Source organism: Heptranchias perlo, chromosome 27, assembly GCF_035084215.1.
Source record: "Heptranchias perlo isolate sHepPer1 chromosome 27, sHepPer1.hap1, whole genome shotgun sequence".
NCBI lineage: Eukaryota > Metazoa > Chordata > Chondrichthyes > Hexanchiformes > Hexanchidae > Heptranchias > Heptranchias perlo.
The window spans coordinates 31,237,677-31,256,787 of NC_090351.1; the positions used below are offsets into that span (position 1 = coordinate 31,237,677).

At 42.3% G+C, this 19,111-nt stretch overlaps 1 protein-coding gene across 4 annotated transcripts in view; it reads left to right on the top strand.

Moving 5' to 3' along the window:
- LOC137344524 (plasma membrane calcium-transporting ATPase 1-like) overlaps positions 1-19,111 on the top strand; it is a 119,076-nt gene that overhangs the window by 51,325 nt on the left and 48,640 nt on the right. For all 4 annotated transcript variants that reach the window (XM_068007563.1, XM_068007562.1, XM_068007560.1 and 1 more), the window contains 4 exons: positions 1,810-2,024; positions 5,514-5,756; positions 12,420-12,661; positions 17,249-17,477. In XM_068007563.1, the coding sequence (XP_067863664.1) occupies positions 1,810-2,024; positions 5,514-5,756; positions 12,420-12,661; positions 17,249-17,477 (929 nt within the window). The remainder of the gene's footprint in view (positions 1-1,809; positions 2,025-5,513; positions 5,757-12,419; positions 12,662-17,248; positions 17,478-19,111) is intronic.

Sequence of the window (19,111 nt, forward strand, 5' to 3'; positions counted from 1 at the left end):
TGGTTGGAGAGTATAATCATATTCTAAAGCTTTCTGCTCAGGTCAGTGGTGTAAGGAAGATTGACAATTAGAAAAATCCAGACAAGCTAGGGATTTGCAGGATAAATTAATATGGATTGATGTACATATTGTGCTTTTTGTGGTACAGTTGCTTCTTTAGTGCTGAGATGATGGATGCCTGCGGAATTAAATTGCTAAGAGTTGAATAAAAAAAGTTGGCTTTAAGATTAGATTAACATTCTCAAATTTTGTTTGGTTAACTTTACGTGGTCTGGTAGAAATGTCAGAGTTCTTTAACTTTGGAAGTTTTACCTGTGGTTGGTCGTTATCTGGAAAGAGTTGAGTAGATTCTATGACCAGACAGGTTGTCTGTATGATCTTGATGAGCTAAATGCCATTTTCTCATTCAATAGTTTTGTTGTCTCATATCAGTGAAGAGGATGGGGCAGCCGAGCTCGCGGTCTAGCTCACAATCTTCCGATTTCTGTTGGTGCCATTCCATGATTGCCTCATGGGACCTGCTTTTGGGAAGTCAGTTTTTTCTTCATTTCCAAGTGCAACACCAGACCTTTGCAAAGGATTTAGTTCAGCATATATGGTTAGCAGATTCTCGGGCGGACCAGCTCTAGTTTTAAAAATTTAAGTTGCCTGAGGAAGATTGACAATTTCATAGTCTTGGGCTGATAACCCCTTGTTTGGTAAATTCATTCGTGATGTTGTCCAGATGTGAGGATATGCTGTAAATTAGGGCATTTAGCATGTTTCACCAGTATACTACCAGCAAGGAGACTGAATCTTTCGCTTGTGTGGCCGAAGGACTGTTTACTACACAAGATCTGTAGATCACAGCATGAGTCAGTACTTTCAGCAGAGGAGGGAAGAAAACTTGGGGGTTGGGGTTGATGGGAAGAAAGGAAGCTCAACAAGCTGTGCATCGATGCTGCTCATTGTGATGAAGCAGGTAAAGATATAATCCTATCTGCCAGACAATTTTAATGGAGTGATTTGCCAGATTAGATTTTGACTGATTCATTTTGTGAAGCAATAAATTACCTTGCAACATCATTAACGTGTGCACCCCCAAGGCAAACCCACACATGATTAAGTCCTGTATTCCTACTGAGCTGCGAATTCGTATTAGCCGTATAGAGAATATATTATGCAAAAGTGTTCTTTCTCTCTTACAACACACGAGACCAGTTGAGCACATTCTCATGAGAAGAATCTGTAGCCCTCAGTTAATTAGTGCTTTTCCTTCTGTCTTCATCTTCCTCCCTCCCAAAACGTATGCAAATAAGTGGAACTGCAAGTGTTGCTATATTTTTCTCTGGAAAAAGTGATCAAGCTTTTTAGTTATGTTCTTTGTTTACAGTGTATTTTAAACATTCTATGAATCATAAGATATGCAGGAATTAATGCTTAAAAGTTATGGAACTGACTAGAAGGGATAGAAGTCCTAATTATACATCCTATAGTCATTAATAACTTTAATTTATTGAATAAATGAAATGTACTGAATAAATTAATGAGCCTTTTCCTGTGTGTGTTAGAGGTGAGTAGTAGATTATCCCATGTAAGATCTGATGGCTGTTTTAAGTATTGGTTCTGTTGGTTGAGAAATCTTATACTTTGAGAGTAAAACTCAGATTATCATGATATGCAGTATGAAGAACAGTGTAACTATCTGTTTCTAAATGGATCTTCAGTTTAGCTATATATTCTGCAAATTACAATGACTGCTTTTTTAAAAAGATCTACTGCTGAAAATGAAATTTAAAGCTGAATCTAGTTTGTCTTTTTCTCTTCCAGGTCTGCTTATGTCAGCAATCACAGTCATCATCCTTGTGTTGTTTTTTGTTATTAAGACTTTTGGGTTTCAAGGCAGGTCATGGCTGGCAGATTGTACCCCGATCTACATCCAATACTTTGTGAAGTTTTTCATCATTGGAGTCACTGTGCTTGTGGTGGCTGTACCAGAGGGTCTTCCACTTGCTGTAACGATCTCTCTGGCTTATTCTGTAAAGGTGAGCTCTATTCACATTGAGAAACATAGATGAAGGGCCAAGGCCCATAGTGCAAGACACTATCAAGGTTGAAAAAAGTAGGGAGAGAACATGAGGGAAATTAAGAAGTAGTAGGTTTGTGACTAATTTTATCTGATGTACTTGTCCTAAATTAGAAATAAGTCCAGCATTTTGTAGAAGATTGCTGCAGCTGTATTTGTTTTCCAGATTTGATTGCATAGAAAGCACAACTAAATTGAAAGTTAATGTAAATTGTATATTGTTCTTACGGCAAGCAAAGTGAACTCAATCAAAATGCATAAAGTAATTCCTTAGTTACTGCTGTTGCAACTTTGATTGTCACAAGTGTACTTTGATTTTGTGTGCATGATGTGCTAGTGACATCTAGTGACCATAAAATTGATATGACAGACTGGAATTTTGATAGCTTGGGTGATTACCTGATTTAGTCATTTTTAATCCTTTCCCTGTGCCCCTTCTCTCTACAACCCCTCCTCCCACCTAAAGTGGTGCAAATAATATTCTGATGCTGACTAGAGGTTTTGTGGTGTTCACTTGCTAAACTATTTATATTGAAAACTTTTGACTTAATGTCTTTGGTTTAGACATCCAGGACCGGCGAATTTTACAATTTTTAAACTTAAATGAAATGAAAAATTGTTGGTAGATTCCACAGTCAGTCAGCTTTCATTTTTCTACCCTAAGGACACAGTCTGCAAAAGAAGCCTCTTCAAAATGTTCCACCTAACTATTGTGATACACGTGAAGTAAGATCGCTATCATAAACAATCAAGCCGACACTCGTTTGTTGTTCAAATTTATTATTCAACAGCAATGACATTAATTAGATCTTTCTCTACCTTGATAGCACAATAATAGTAAGATGTATTCCAGTATAAATTTTCAATAATATCTGATTACATTGCAGTAATAGATATATGACCACAACAGTTTTATTTGTCCAAATAATGTTAAAACGGGAAAAACATTGTCCCAAATTATACAGATAAGACAGCTTGGAAGAGTTATCTTACATTTGCAAGTTCAAAACTCCAATTGTACTGTGCTTGGGCATTGTCAGAAATTCTTGGATTATAGGCTAGCAAGGTCTTTAAATTGACATGTTATCAAAAAGATATAAAGGTGAATTTATTCTATATAATCAAGCTCCTTGTAATAGTGATTGGAAGCATTTTTAAATCCTAATAAGTAGATGTCATATTTGGAGTGGTTTGAAAAATCTCATGTTTGGACAGTCTTTGAGATGGTGGTTCAAATCCCAGCCTTGGATGATCATATTTTGAATTTCTGCAGACAATATCTTGATACTGGCACAGCATGAAATGGGGATGAGGAGCCTTACCAAAGGAGAAAGGAAAATGAGCTAAGGATGTAGTTCAGTTTCCTCTACCAGCTAGTTACAGATCAGCATTGGCAATCTTTGTAGTCATGACTGTTTTCTCAGCTAAATTCTTTGGTGTGTGCCTAAGTGACATCATTTGATGGATCTGCATGTTGCTGGCCATATTCTGGACTGGTGAATTAGTTCTTTGTTTCACAAACAAAGCTTTTGAAAACATTTTAATTTCTTGGGCATTCATTTCAAACCTTTGCATTGCCTATGGTACAGTAATTGTAGAAAGCTGTTCCACTGGTGATACAGCATGAGTGGTAAATATGTTTCCCACCACTTTAACATCTGTATCCCTGTTACAAGGAATGTATCCATTGATATTGAGAGCTTTCACATTTGCCATCTATAATTTGGGAACAAGTTTAAAATAAAGATTGGATTAGAATACTCAATAAATGCTGACATAGTATTAGTCGAGTACCATTTGGTACCTGAGTTTACAAGATTCACTTGCCTGTAACAATCAACCATGTTGGAGGTTTGGAAAACTGTTGCTTTTCCTTCAAACTTACAATAAAATAAGTTGATTGGTATAGGGTTAATCACAAGCAGAATGGCTAATAACATTACCCAGTTTACCAATATAGGTAATAGACCATAAGAGATAGGAGCAGGAGTATGCCATTTGGCCCCTCGAGCCTGCTCTGCCATTCAATGAGATCATGGCTGATCTGATTTTCACCGACTCCACTTTCCTGCCTTTTCCCCATTTCCTTTGACTCCCTTGCTGATCAAAAGTTTGTCTAACTCAGCCTTGAATGTATTCAGTGATTCAGCTTCCACAGCTTTTTGGGGTAAAGAATTCCAAAGATTTATGACCCTCTGGGAGAAGAAATTCCTCCTCATTTCCGTCTTAAACGGGCGACTCCTTATTCTCAGACTATGCCCACTAGTTTTAGATTCCCTCATGAGGGGTAACATCCTCTCAGCATCTACCCTATAGAGTCCCCTCAGAATCTTGTATGTTTCAATAAGATCTCCTCTCATTCTTCTAATCTAGAATGAATATAGACCCAACCTGTTCAATCTTTCCTCATAAGACAACCCTTCCATACCCGAAATCAACCTAGTGAACCTTCTCTGAACTGCTTCCAATGCAAGTATGTCCTTCCTTAAATGAGGGCACCAGAACTGTTCGCAGTACTCTAGATGTGCTCTCACCAGCACCCTGTACAGTTGCAGCATGACTTCCCTGCTTTTATACTCCATCTCCCTAGAAATAAAGGCCAATATTCCGTTTGCCTTCCGGATTACCTGCTGCACCTGTATGTTGACTTTTTGTGTTTCATGTACGAGGACACCCAGATCCCTCTGTAACACAGCATTTTGTAGTATTTCTCCATTCCAATAATATTTTGCTTTTTTTATTTTTCCTCCCAAAGTGGATGACTTCACATTTTCTCGCATTATATTCCATCTGCCAAATCTTTGCCCATTCACTTAACCTGTCAATATCCCTTTGCAGACACTTTGTGTCCTCATTGCAACTTGCTTTTCCACCTATGGAAATGAGTGATGCTTCCAGGGCGAGCATAAAGTTGTATTTTTTCCTTTGCTCTTGATAATTCAAAGACATTTTTTGCACTAAAGAAAGAACTTGCATTTATACAGCGCCTTTCACGACCTTGGGCCATCCCAAAGCGGCTTATAGCCAATGAAGTAGTTTTGAAGTGTAGTCACTGTTGTAATGTAGGGAAAACATCCAATGATTTTAATTAAGCAGTGTCGATAACAAAGTGGGAATTTTAGTGTTTAAACAAAATTTGAATTATCAGATAATTCTAATTAAGCACTTTTCAACAACAACTTGCATTTATATAGTGCCTTTAATGTAATAAAACGTCCCAATGCACTTCACAGAAGTATTATCAAACAAAATTTGAATTAAGAGAAGTAAACTTTGCAACATTGTAAAGTATACAGGATATGTGTGGTTTTAACTCCTCTAATGGTACATTTGACTTAACTGAAACATCTTAGTGATAGAAATCATATTGGAGGGAAACTCTCAAGTAGAAGTGAACTAATATAGCTATTGTGTAATCTTGTCATTTTTAAATCTTCTATTTTGACAGAAAATGATGAAGGACAATAACTTGGTCAGACATTTGGATGCCTGTGAAACTATGGGCAACGCCACAGCTATTTGCTCAGACAAAACGGGTACTCTCACCATGAACAGGATGACCGTAGTACAATCGTATATTGGAGAAACGCACTACAGGCAAACACCTGACCCAGATGCACTTTTACCAAAAGTTATGGAACGGATTGTCAATGGAATTGCTGTTAACTCTGCTTACACTACCAAAATACTGGTGAGTTAGTACTTGGAACATGTCTGCATTTTAAAAGAATTTTACCCATGTTTTAGGAAAGCTTGGTGTTTTAGTTTAATATCCTAGTGGTCATGATCTTAAACTTGCTTGTTTGAATCGGGATTAGCAATTAAGAAGCGTTGAGCATTTTCTAAAGCTGAATCATTGTTCCTTGAGCAGCTATGTCCTTTTATGGAAATATTCGCATCTGGTCCACTGATCTGACTTTCATGCAGTGTAAACAGAACACTCATATGACTAAGGGAAGGCCAATCTGTCTCTAAATTTTCAAAGACTTTCTGAATGTTTTAAAATGTGGTGGAAATTTTCCTCCCGAACGTGTACACCACACTGAAATTGTATAGTTTGGTTACGGTGTTTACACTTGTGGAAGGGAGGAAAAATGATTAATGGCTTTCACACAGTATACATAGTATCATAATGGGTACAGCATGGGAGGGGGCCATTCAGCCCATCGTGCCTGTGCTGGTTCCTTGAAAGAGCTATCCAATTGGTCCCATAGCCCTGTAATTTTTTTTCCCTTCAATTATTTATCCAATTCCCTTTTGAAACTTACTATTGAATCTGCTTCCACCACCTTTTCAGACAGTGCATTCCAGATCATTATAACTCGCTGCGTAAAAAAATGTTTCCTTATGTCGCCTCTGGCTCTTTTGTCGATCACCTTAAATCTGTGTCCTCTGGTTACTGATCCTTCTGCCACTGGAAACAATTTCTCCTTATTTACTCGATCCGAACCCTTCATGACTTTGAACATCTCGATTAAATCTCCCCTTAATCGTCTCTGTTCTAAGAAGAACAACCCCAGTTTCTCTAGTCTCCACATGGGCAAGGAAACCTCCTGCTGATTACTACCTACCGCCCTCCCTCAGCTGATGAATCAGTCCTCCTCCATGTTGAACACCACTTGGAGGAAGCACTGAGGGCACAGAATGTACTCTGGGTGGGGGACTTCAATGTCCATCACCAAGAGTGGCTCGGTAGCACCACTTCTGGCCGAGTCCTGAAGGACATAGCTGCGAGACTGGGCCTGCGGCAGGTGGTGAGCGAACCAACACAAGGGAAAAACCTACTTGACCTCATCCTCGCCAATCTACCTGTCACAGATGCATCTGTCCATGATAGTATTGGTAGGAGTGACCACCGCACAGTCCTCGTGGAGACGAAGTCCTGTCTTCGCACTGAGGATACCATCCAACGTGTTGTGTGGCACCACCACCGTGCTAAATGGGATAGATTCAGAACAGATCCAGCAGCTGAAAACTGGGCATCCACGAGGCGCTGTGGGCCATCAGCAGCAGCAGAATTGTATTCCAGCACAATCTGTAACCTCATGGCCCAGCATATTCTTCACTCTACCATTACCAACAAGCCAGGGGATCAACCCTGGCTCAATGAGGAGTGTAGAAGAGCATGCCAGGAGCAGCACCAGACATACCTAAAAATGAGGTGCCAACCTCGTGAAGCTACAACTCAGGACTACATGCATGCTAAACAGCGGAAGCAATGTGTTATAGACAGAGCTAAGCGATTCCACATCCAACTGATCAGATCAAAGCTCTGCAGTCCTGCCACATCCAGTAGTGAATGGTGGTGGACAATTAAACAACTAACTGGAGGAGGAGGCTCTGTAAACATCCCCATCCTCAATGATGGCGGAGTCCAGCACTTGAGTGCAAAAGACAAGGCTGAAGCGTTTGCAACCATCTTCAGCCAGAAGTACCGAGTGGATGAACCATCTCGAAGCCGCCTCCCGATATCCCCACCATCGATTCACTCCACGTGATATCAAGAAACTGCTGAGTGCACTGGATACAGCAAAGGCTATGGGCCCTGACAACATCCCGGCTGTAGTGCTGAAGACTTGTGCTCCAGAGCTAGCTGCACCTCTGGCCAAGCTGTTCCAGTACAGCTACAACACTGGCATCTACCCGACAATGTGGAAAATAGCCCAGGTATATCCTGTCCACAAAAAGCAGGACAAATCCAATCCGGCCAATTACCGCCCCATCAGTCTACTCTCAATCATCAGCAAAGTGATGGAAGGTGCCGTCTACAGTGCTATCAAGCGGCACTTACTCACCAATAACCTGCTCACCGATGCTCAGTTTGGGTTCCGCCAGGACCACTCGGCTCCAGAGCTCATTTCAGCCTTCGCCCAAACATGGACAAAAGAGCTGCATTCCAGAGGTGAGGTGAGAGTGACTGCCCTTGACATCAAGGCAGCATTTGACCGAGTGTGGCACCAAGGAGCCCTAGTAAAATTGAAGTCAATGGGAATCGGGGAAAACACTCCAGTGGCTGGAGTCATACCTAGCACAAAGGAAGATGGTAATGGTTGTTGGTGGCCAATCATCTCAGCCCCAAGACATTGCTGCAGGAGTTCCTCAAGGCAGTGTCCTGGGCCCAACCATCTTCAGCTGCTTCATCAATGACCTTCCCTCCACCATAAGGTCAGAAATGGGGATGTTCGCTGATGATTGCATAGTGTTCAGTTCCATTCGCAACCCCTCAGATAATGAAGCAGTCCGAGCCCGCATGCAGCAAGACCTGAACAACATCCAGGCTTGGGCTGATAAGTGGCAAGTAACATTCACGCCAGACAAGTGCCAGGCAATGACCATCTCCAACAAGAGAGAGTCTAACCACTTCCCTTTGACATTCAATGGCATTACCATTGCCGAATCCCCCACCATCAACATCCTGGGGGTCACCATTGACCAGAAACTTAACTGGACCAGCCATATAAATACTGTGGCTGCAAGAGCAGGTCAGAGGCCTGGGTGTTCTGTGGCGAGTGACTCACCACCCGACTCCCCAAAGCCTTTCCACCATCTACAAGGCACAAGTCAGGAGTATGATGGAATACTCTCCACTTGCCTGGATGAATGCAGCTCCAACAACACTCAAGAAGCTCGACATCATCCAGGACAAAGCAGCCCGCTTGATTGGCACCCCATCCACCACCCTGAACATTCACTCCCTTCACCACCGGCGCACAGTGGCTGCAGTGTGTACCATCCACAGGATGCACTGCAGCAACTCGCCAAGGCTTGTTCGACAGCACCTCCCAAACCCGCGACCTCTACCACCTAGAAGGACAAGAGCAGCAGGTATATGGGAACAACACCACCTGCACGTTCTCCTCCAAGTCACGCACCATCCCGACTTGGAAATATATCGCTGTTCCTTCATCGTCGCTGGATCAAAATCCTGGAACTCCCTTCCTAACAGCACTGTGGGAGAACTTTCACCACATGGACTGCAGCGGTTCAAGAAGGCGGCTCACCACCACCTTCTTGAGGGCAATTCGGGATGGGCAATAAATGCCGGCCTTGCCAGCAACGCCCATATCCCATGAACGAATTAAAAAAAACATAACTGAAGTCCATCATCCCTGGTATCATTCTAGTAAATCCTTCTGCACCCTCTCTAAGGCCTTGACATTCTTCCTAAAGTGTGGTGCCCAGAATTGAACACAATACTCCAGCTGAGGCCTAACCAGTGTTTTTATAAAGGTTTAGCATAACTTCCTTGCTTTTGTACTCTGCCTCTATTAATAAAGCCCAGGATCCTCTGTGCTTTTTTAACATCCTTCTCAACTTGTCCTGCCACCTTCATAGATTTGTGTATATGCACCCCCAAGTGTCCCTGTTCCTGCATCCACTTTTATAATTTCACCATTTAGTTTATATTGCCTCTCCTCACTCTTCCTACCAAAATGTATCACTTCACACTTCCCTGTTATATTTCATCTGCTATGTGTCTGCCCATTTCACCAGTCTGTCTATGTCCTCCTGATTCTGTTACTATCCACCACATTGTTTACTACATTTGAGTTTCGGGTCATCTGCAAACTTTGAAATTATACCCTGTATACCCAAGTGCAGGTTGTTAATATATATCAAAAAGAGCCTGATACAGACTTCTGGGGCACACCACTGTACTTCCCTCCAGTCCGAAAAACAACCGTTCACCACTATGCTCCGCTTTCTGTCCCTGCGCCAATTTTGTATCCATGCTGTCATTGTCCCTTTTAATCCCATGGGCTTTAATTTTGCAAACAAGCCTATTATGTGGTACTTTATCAAATGCCTTTTGAAAGTCCATATACACATCAACTGCACTACCCTCATCAACCCTCTCCGTTACTTCAAGACTGATGCAAAGTATTCATTTAGTATCTCAGCCATGCCCTCTGCCTCCATAAGACCTTTTTTGTCCCTAATTGGTCCCACCCTTCCTTTGCCTACTCTTTTTTACTATTTATGTTTATAGAAGACTTTTGGGTTCTCTTTTATGTTGGCCGCTAATCTATTCTCATACTTTCTTAGCCCCTCTTGTTCCCTTTTTTTAGGTCTCCACTGTACTTTCTGTATTCAGCTTGGTTCTCTACTGTATTATGAACCTTACATTGGTCATGAGCCTTTTTCAGTTTCATTTTAATCTCTATATGGGGTAAGTTTTAACCTGGAGCCAGGAAGAGGGGTGGGATAGGGAGGGACGGGGGGGAGGAGAGAGAGCAGAATTCCTAATGGGAAGTACAGATTTCCTAGACGTCCTTATGATTTTGACGTAAGGACGTCTATTAACTTTTTTTTTGTCTGTTTCCCGCCCGACAGGCCAGCCAGATTGACAGGCTGGCCGTCAGTCGGATGGGAGAAGAGCCAGGGAGTGGATGCCAGCAGGTAAGTCTTAGATTTGGGGGGGTGGGGGTCAGGGGTCACCGGGGGAGGGGCAGAGATATCTTGGGGAGGGGATGTTGGTCGATTGCGTCTGTGGGATCATGCAGGTAGGTTTGTTGGGCCTGGGGGAAGCACTCCTGCTCCTCCGGGCCCACAAGCAGTGCAATAAAGGCACTTACCTGTTGATCTGGGCCTCCTCCACCTCCTTTCACGTGGCACGGGAATCCCGGCCCCCAGCAGTTTAAAGATTAAAAAAAATACCTATCAAAATTAGTCTCCACTTGGAGAAGCAAGGATTAATCAGGGATAGTCAACATGGCTTTGTCAAGGGAAGATCATGTCTGACTAATTTGATTGAATTTTTTGAGGGGGTGACTAGGCGTGTGGATGAGGGTAACGCAGTGGATGTGGTATACATGGATTTCAGTAAGGCCTTCGATAAAGTCCCCCACAGGAGACTGGTCAAGAAGGTACGAGCCCATGGAATCCAGGGTGCCTTGGCACTTTGGATACAAAACTGGCTTAGTGGCAGAAGGCAGAGGGTGATGGTCGAAGGTTGTTTTTGTGACTGGAAGCCTGTGGCCAGTGGGGTACCACAGGGATCGGTGCTGGGTCCCTTGCTGTTTGTGGTCTACATTAACGACTTGGATATGAATGTAAAAGGTATGATCAGTAAGTTCGCTGATGATACAAAAATTGGTAGGGTGGTAAATAGCGAGGAGGATAGCCTCAGTCTGCAGGACGATATAGATGGGTTGGTCAGATGGGCGGAACAGTGGCAAATGGAATTTAACCCGGAAAAGTGTGAGGTGATGCACTTTGGAGGGACTAACCAGGCAAGGGAATACATAATGAATGGGAGGACCCTTGGCAAGACAGAGGGTCAGAGGGATCTTGGTGTGCAAGTTCACAGATCCCTGAAGGCGGCGGAACAGGTAGATAAGGTGGTAAAGAAGGCATATGGGATACTTGCCTTTATTAGCCGAGGCATAGAATATAAGAGCAAGGAGGTTATGATGGAGCTGTATAAAACACTGGTTAGGCCACAGCTGGAGTACTGTGTGCAGTTCTGGTCGCCGCACTACAGGAAGGATGTGATCGCTTTGGAGAGGGTGCAGAGGAGATTCACCAGGATGTTACCAGGGCTGGAGCGCTTCAGCTATGAAGAGAGACTGGGAAGATTGGGTTTGTTTTCCTTGGAGCAGAGGAGGCTGAGGGGGGACATGATTGAGGTGTACAAAATTATGAGGGGCACAGATAGGATGGATACTAAGGAGCTTTTTCCCTTCGTTGAGGGTTCTATAACAAGGGGACATAGATTCAAGGTAAAAGGCGGGAGGTTTAGAGGGGATTTGAGAGAACTTTTTCACCCAGAGGGTGGTTAGAGTCTGGAACTCACTGTCTGAAAGGGTTGTGGAGGCAGGAACCCTCAACATTCAAGAAGCATTTGGATGAGCACTTGAAATGCCATAGCATACAAGGCTACGGACCAAATGCTGGAATATGGGATTAGAGTAGACAGGGCTGATGGCCGGCACGGACACGATGGGCCGAAGGGCCTCTATCCGTGCTGTATAACTCTATGACTCTAAAGTGGAGGCCTGCAGCCTCCTTGAAAGCTTTGACCACCCCGCCTCCTGAGAGCGGGTCGGTCACCCACCCCTCGACCCGCCTCCTTTAAAACCAGAAGTGGAGGGGTTGGAGGCAGGCTTTAGATTTTTTTTTACAATTTTTAACTTCCCACCTGCCCCTAATCCTCCCATTGGTAAAACTTAGGCCTATATCTTTAGTTATCCAGGGAGCTTTAGCTTCCTTTCCCCCTCATTGATAAATACAGATATCGCACAGCTGTTTTCCTACAAAGTTTTACCATTCTGGATAGTTTGATGTGTATTATGGGGAATATTTACAGGAAATGTTAGTTTTTATTGCATTTGACTTTTTTTTCTCCCCTCAGCCCCCCGAGAAAGAAGGAGGCCTTCCTCGTCATGTCGGGAACAAGACTGAATGTGCTTTGCTTGGCTTTGTACTGGATTTGAAACAGGATTATCAGGCTGTACGTAATGAAATTCCAGAAGAGAAACTTTATAAGGTGTACACCTTCAACTCTGCACGCAAGTCCATGAGCACCGTACTAAAGAATGCTGATGGAAGTTTCCGCATGTACAGCAAGGGCGCCTCTGAGATCATTCTACGCAAGTGAGAAAGTTTTCTTTATTTTATGATAGCAATGTAGATTTTGTCAGTGGGAATGAGACTGAAAAGGAATAAGAATGAAATCTCCACCAAAAAGATTAGAGCCAGACCTTTCAGGAGCGAGATTAGAAAACATTTCTACACACAAAGGGTGGTAGAAGTTTGGAACTCTCTTCCGCAAATGGCAATTGATACTAGCTCAATTGCTAAATTTAAATCTGAGATAGATAGCTTTTTGGCAATCAAAGGTATTAAGGGATATGGGCCAAAGGCAGGAAATGGAGTTAGATCACAGATCAGCCATGATCTTATCAAATGGCGGAGCAGGCACGAGGGGCTGAATGGCCTACTCCTGTTCCTATGTTCCTTCACTGGGCTATGAAAGGGTTAAGTTGCTGATCTCAAGTCGGGGGGGAAATTAATGAAAATTAGGTTTTAACTGATGCTGGGCCAGAGTTATATTAGAAATTGCATGGTGTAAGCATAAGCCTCTGGGATAGATTGCTGAAGATGTATGGTTCTAAACTCCTGACATAAGCACATTTCAAGTAAAAATTGTGAAGTTTTCTGTTTTTTCTTTCATTCATGCTCTTCCCCTGTCATCGAGAGTTGGTGGGCAACTTATTCCTCGGCACCTACTAATGCTACTCTGAACCAGCAACCATGAAGTGTAGAAAAACAGCCTGGGTCAACTCTTTCCACCCCTGGTCAACATTTCCCCAGAACAGCACTGCTGAAATCAAACTTAAATACATGGGGCAACAACCATTTGACCACCACTGGAATGATCCTCATTTCATCATATTTAATTATGATTGAGGCTGATGGTGATTGGAAGCTATATGGGTTTCACTACTTAAAAATTGTTAGGACTCTTTATTTTGATTAAGCAGCAAGAGTGTGTGAAAGAACTTCTATCTGTTTTGTGATGGCTCAAGTATTTCATTCTATTAGGTGCAGCGAACAAGGGGAGGATGAGAAGTAAGAGTAGGGAAAATGATGGCACTTAGCCCAAAAACTACAACTGTACCTGGAGACTTGTTACCAAAAATATTGTATCCTGATGACTCCAACGAGACTCTAAACAGGGAAAGAAATGGGTTTGGCAGTGCACTGTAGTAGTAATGAAGCAATACATTTTTGTGATCACATCCATCAGCCAACCATAGATCACAGCATTACTTAGCTGGTACAAAAGGCTTGTTTGTTAGAATAACTACATTTCCTCCCTTTGAACGGATTGGACGGTTCAATCCATTCAGTGAACTCAGTTTTTAGGGAGTCTACTTTTGTACTAATATTTTGCCTTTTTAGAGTTTATATTTCTTAAGCACGTTGTTGGTCTTTAATCTCTGCAGGATCTGCAAACTGCTAACAAAGCTGTTCAATAAGGTCAATCTTATGAGTAAGCCAAGAGTCAAATTTCAACATTGTTCTTTTCAGGTCTCCATGTTCTTTTGTGTGTGTATATTTAACTTTAGCCAGTTAATGAACTAGGCTTACCATCAAATGTTGTTGTACTGAAGAATATGTTTGTGTGCAAAAGCTATATTTCAGAACCATTAAAAGCAAAATTAGACCTGTGGTAGCACAGCATATTATGGTACCACTCTGTGGCAGAGTGTGTGATGGAAGTTCTGGTGACCATGTTTCACTCCTGGTTAATTCCTTACTGTAGTCAGAACATCTAGAGGAATTGTTCAGATGAAGCATATTTCCTCCTTGCCTCCACTTGGGCAATGGTGTGTTGCAATGGATGTTGAGGGCGAAACCAGTCTGGCAAACACAAAGGGAGGAAATGTACCAGCTGAGTAATACTGTGATCTATGGTTGGCTGATGGATGCAGATTAACTACTTAACAGTTGGTGCTTTTTAAAGCTCATTCCTTCACAACAAAAAAAAATTGTCTTAAATTAATCTGCACAGTGAAAGTAGATATAGGAGAGTCTCATGTAAATTGTGGACAAAATGGTTGTTCTGACATTCTTTGGACATTGATTTACAGAGGAACTCTGTAGTTTACTTAACTGTCTGAAGATATATTGGGGATAGCTGATATGCTGTGGTTAAATCACAACCACAGTGATGTTGTCCATAGGCTTTTCACAAGTTTTCCAATGGCTGACATCTGCTATTGCAAGATGCTAATCCTTAGACTGGCTTCCACCACTAGTGTTTTCTCCCAGTTGCATTTAGTGGTAGTGGCCCAATTCTATCTCTAGGTAACCTATGTTTGTATTTGAGCAATTTGATGAGGTTCTATTTTTAAGAGGTATGTGAGCAGGTCAACGGCACACAACTCTTCTGCTCAGACAAATAAGACTCCAATCCATGGGATCCAAGGGAAAGTGGCATATTGAATCCAAAATTGGCTCTGTGGCAGGAAGCAAAGGATAATGGCTGACAGGTGTTTTTGTGACTGGAAGGCTTTTTCTCGTGGGGTTCCGCAGGGCTCAGTACTGGGTCCCTTACTTTTTGTGGTATACTTTAATGATTTAGACTTAAATGTAGGGGGCATGATTAAGAAGTTTGCAGATGATACAAAAATTGGCCGTGTGGTTGATAGTGAGGAGGAAAGCGGTAGACTGCAGGAAGATATCAATGGACTGGTCAGGTGGGCAGAAAAGTGGCAAATGGAATTCAATCCGGAGAAGTGAGAGGTAATTCATTTGGGGAGGTCAAACAAGGCAAGGGAGTACACAATAAATGGGAGGATACTGCGGTGTAGAGGAAAAGAGGGACCTTGGAGTGCATGTCCACAGATCCCTGAAGGTAGCAGGGTAGATAGATAAGGTAGCGAAGAAGGCATATGGGATACTTTCCTTTATTAGCTGAGGCATAGAATATAAGAGCAGGGAGGTTATGCTAGAACAGTATAAAACACTAGCTTGGCCACAGCTTGAGTACTGCGCAGAGTTCTGGTCACCACATTACAGGAAGGATGTGATTGCACGAGGGAGGGTACAGAGGAGATTTACAAGGATGTTGCCAGGACTGGAAAATTTTAGCTATGAGGAAAGATTTGGATCGGCTGGGGTTGTTTTCTTTGGAACAGAGGAGGCTGAGGGGTGATTTAATTGAGGTGTATAAAATTGAGGGGCCTAGATAGAGTGGACAGGAAAGACCTATTTCCCTTAGCAGTGAGGTCAATAACCAGGAGGCATAGATTTAAAGTAATTGGTAGAAGGATTAGAGGAGAACTGAGGAAGAATATTTTAACCCAGAGGGTGGTGGGATCTGGAACTCAATGCCTGAAAGGGTGGTCGAGGCAGAAACCCTCATCACATTTAAAAAGTACCTTGGATATGCATTTGAAGTGCCATAACCTACAAGGCTATAGACCAAGTGCTGGAAAATGGGATTCGGCTGGGTAGCTCTTTTTCGACCTGCACAGACACTATGGGCCGAATGGCCTCCTTCTGTGCCGCAAATTTTCTATGTTTCAACCTGCAAATGCCATAATTATGTCACCCCCAAGTACTCACAATTTTATAGTGGCCAGGTTTCATACTGCCTCTGGGATTTTCTTCGTATTTAATAAATAAATCTTTTCTGAATGATGGCTGCAGCTATGTTTGTGGTTTTTCATTCTGTCCTCCTGAGATCTAATCAGTTAAATATGTTAACTCAGTAGCCGCTGAAACATTTCTTTTTTTAATTCTGGAACCACTTAGGAAATCAGCATTTTGTGTCTATTTACCAGGGCATCAGTTGCATTCAAGGTTATAGTCTTAAGTCCTTGCCTTGCTAAGGATATGGGTGCTGGATCAATTTTCCATGTGTGAGCATTGGCAGACTATTTGATTTTTGGGGAGCAGGTGGTGGGGTGTATATCTTGGCCAACCCTGTCCTTGCTCAATATCCACATGATAGCAATCAAGAGCTGAATATTCTGGCTGATGTTCTCCTCCCTAACCAAGGACACAGGTCACTTCTATGGCCAACTGGGATCTGCTAATCTGGGAAATTCCTGCTCTGTATGACTTGACTACTCACCGGACAAACTTGCTGGACCATTTGGGCAGGCTACACTTCTACATCTATGTTTAATTTGAAGTAATTGACTGCCCATCAAAAGACCTGGAGTCTGAGACCCAGATTTATCAGTCAGTCCATGGCTAGATCACTTGGTGGAGTGCTATACAAGTCAGCTTTTCTATCTTGATGCTGTATAGTGAGAGCAAATCATATTCTAACTTGCCTTGCACTTGATTCATAACTTCTTGCTAGCAACTGAATGTTAGAGAAGTCTGCAATCCAGATTAACTCTTCTGGCTGGAGGAGGATGAAAGTTGGTGAGAATCTTATAAAGCACAAAACCAGACCAGCTGCAACAAATATTGAATGTTCAAAATGGAAGCCTCTTGTAATAGAAATTAATCTTATTGTATGAGTTTCTTTTTTAAAAACTTGCCCTTCATTACTCCTCCACCCCCCCTCCACCCAAAGATACAGCTTCACTGCCTTGATGACCAGTAATGTCTTTTGTTACTCTTTGCTCCCTATAGGTAATAAGTGCTGCCAACTGCTAGTTTTATAACCCTAGTAGTGTGTGTTTCATGTGCAAAAAAACCTCAAATATTTTTCAGGTGTACTAAATTACTAAGTAAGAGTGGAGATATAACTGCTTTCAAGGCAAGAGATCGTGATGAAATGGTGAAGAAAGTGATTGAACCAATGGCGTGCGAAGGGCTACGCACCATTTGCCTGGCATTCAGAGACTTTGTTAAGGAGCCTGAATGGGATAATGAAAATGAGATTCTGAGTGACCTCACTTGCATCACTGTTGTGGGAATTGAGGATCCAGTGCGACCAGAGGTAAATTGGGTTTTAGTGACTAAATAGCAAAAATGCCTTCTAAACATTGTGAATTGCAAATATCTGAAAATTAGTAAGCTCAAAACTGTTACATTATTTGTCATTCTGTAACTGTTAAAGTAGTGCAGGTTTGCTGCAGTTGTCAGCTTGAATGTTCCGGTTTTTCTTGCATTATCTGACATAGTTGCTGGTCTCAAACTGAAAAATGTCCTGAGGCAATCTTTGATTGTCAGTGTTTCCTGGATTGCAGCTACTTGCTGTCCAATCTGTAAATTGTCAAACATTAAATACATAAACAATTCAATATAGATAAGTGTGAGGTGATGCATTTTGGTAGGAAGAATAAGGAGGCCACGCACTGCTTGGATAAGAGTTGCTCCTCAAATTTTCAAAAGGCATTTGATAAGGTGCCACACAAGAGGTTGTTACACAAGATTAGTGCTCATGGGATTGGGGGTAATATATTAGCATGGATTGAGGATTGGTTAACGGACAGAAAACAGAGTAGGATTAAACGGGTCATTTTCAGGTTGGCAGATTGTAACTAATGGGGTGCTGCCGGGATCGGTGCTTGGGCCTTGGCTATTTACAATCTATGTTAATGACTTCCAAGTTTGCTGACTATACAAGCTAGGTGGGAAAGTAAGCTCTGAGGAGGACAGAGTCTGCAAAGGGATATAGACAGGTTAAGTGAGTGGGCAAGAAGGTGGCAGATGGAATATAATGTGGGGAAATGTGAAGTTATTCACTTTGGTAGGAAGAATAGAAAAACAGAATATCTTTTAAATGGTGAGAAGCTATTAAATGCTGGTGTTCAGAAGGATTTGGATGTCCTTGTACACAAAACACAAAGTTAACATGCAGGTACAGCAAGCAATTAGGAAGGCAAATGGTATGTTGGCCTTTAGTGCAAGGGAGTTAGAGTACAAGAGTAAGGAAGTCTTGCTGCAATTGTACAGGGCTTTGGTGAGACCACACCTCTGGGGTACTATGTACAGTTTTGGTCTCCTTACCTAAGGAAAGATATACTTGCCTTAGAGGCAGTGCAGCAAAGGTTCACCAGATTGGTTCCTGGGATGAGATTTGTCCTATGGGGAAAGATTGAGTAGAATGGGCCAATGCTCTCTGGGGTTTAGAACAATGAGAGGTGATCTCATTGAAACATAAGATTCTAAGGGGGCTTGACAGGGTAGATGCTGAGAGGATGTTTCCCCTGGCTGGAAAGTCTAGCACTAGGGGACATAGTCTCAGGATAAGGGGTCGAACATTTAGGACTGAGATGAGGAGGAATTTCTTCACAGGGTTGTGAATCTTTGGAATTCACTACCCCAGAGTGCTGTGGATGCTGTGTCATTGAGTATATTAAAGACTGAGATAGATAGATAGACCTTTGGACTCTAGGGGAATCAAGGGATAAGGAGATCGGGCCGGAAAGTGGAGTTGAGGTCGAAGATCAGCTGTGATCTAATTGAATGGCTCGAGGGGCCGTATGGCTTACTACTCCTATTAAGTCTAAATGGGGTAGAGGAGCAAAGGGATCTGGGCTACAGATACACAAATCACTAAAAGTTGCGACGCAGGTTAATGAGGCTTTTTTTTTAAAGAAGCGAACCAAGCACTGGGGTTAATTTCTA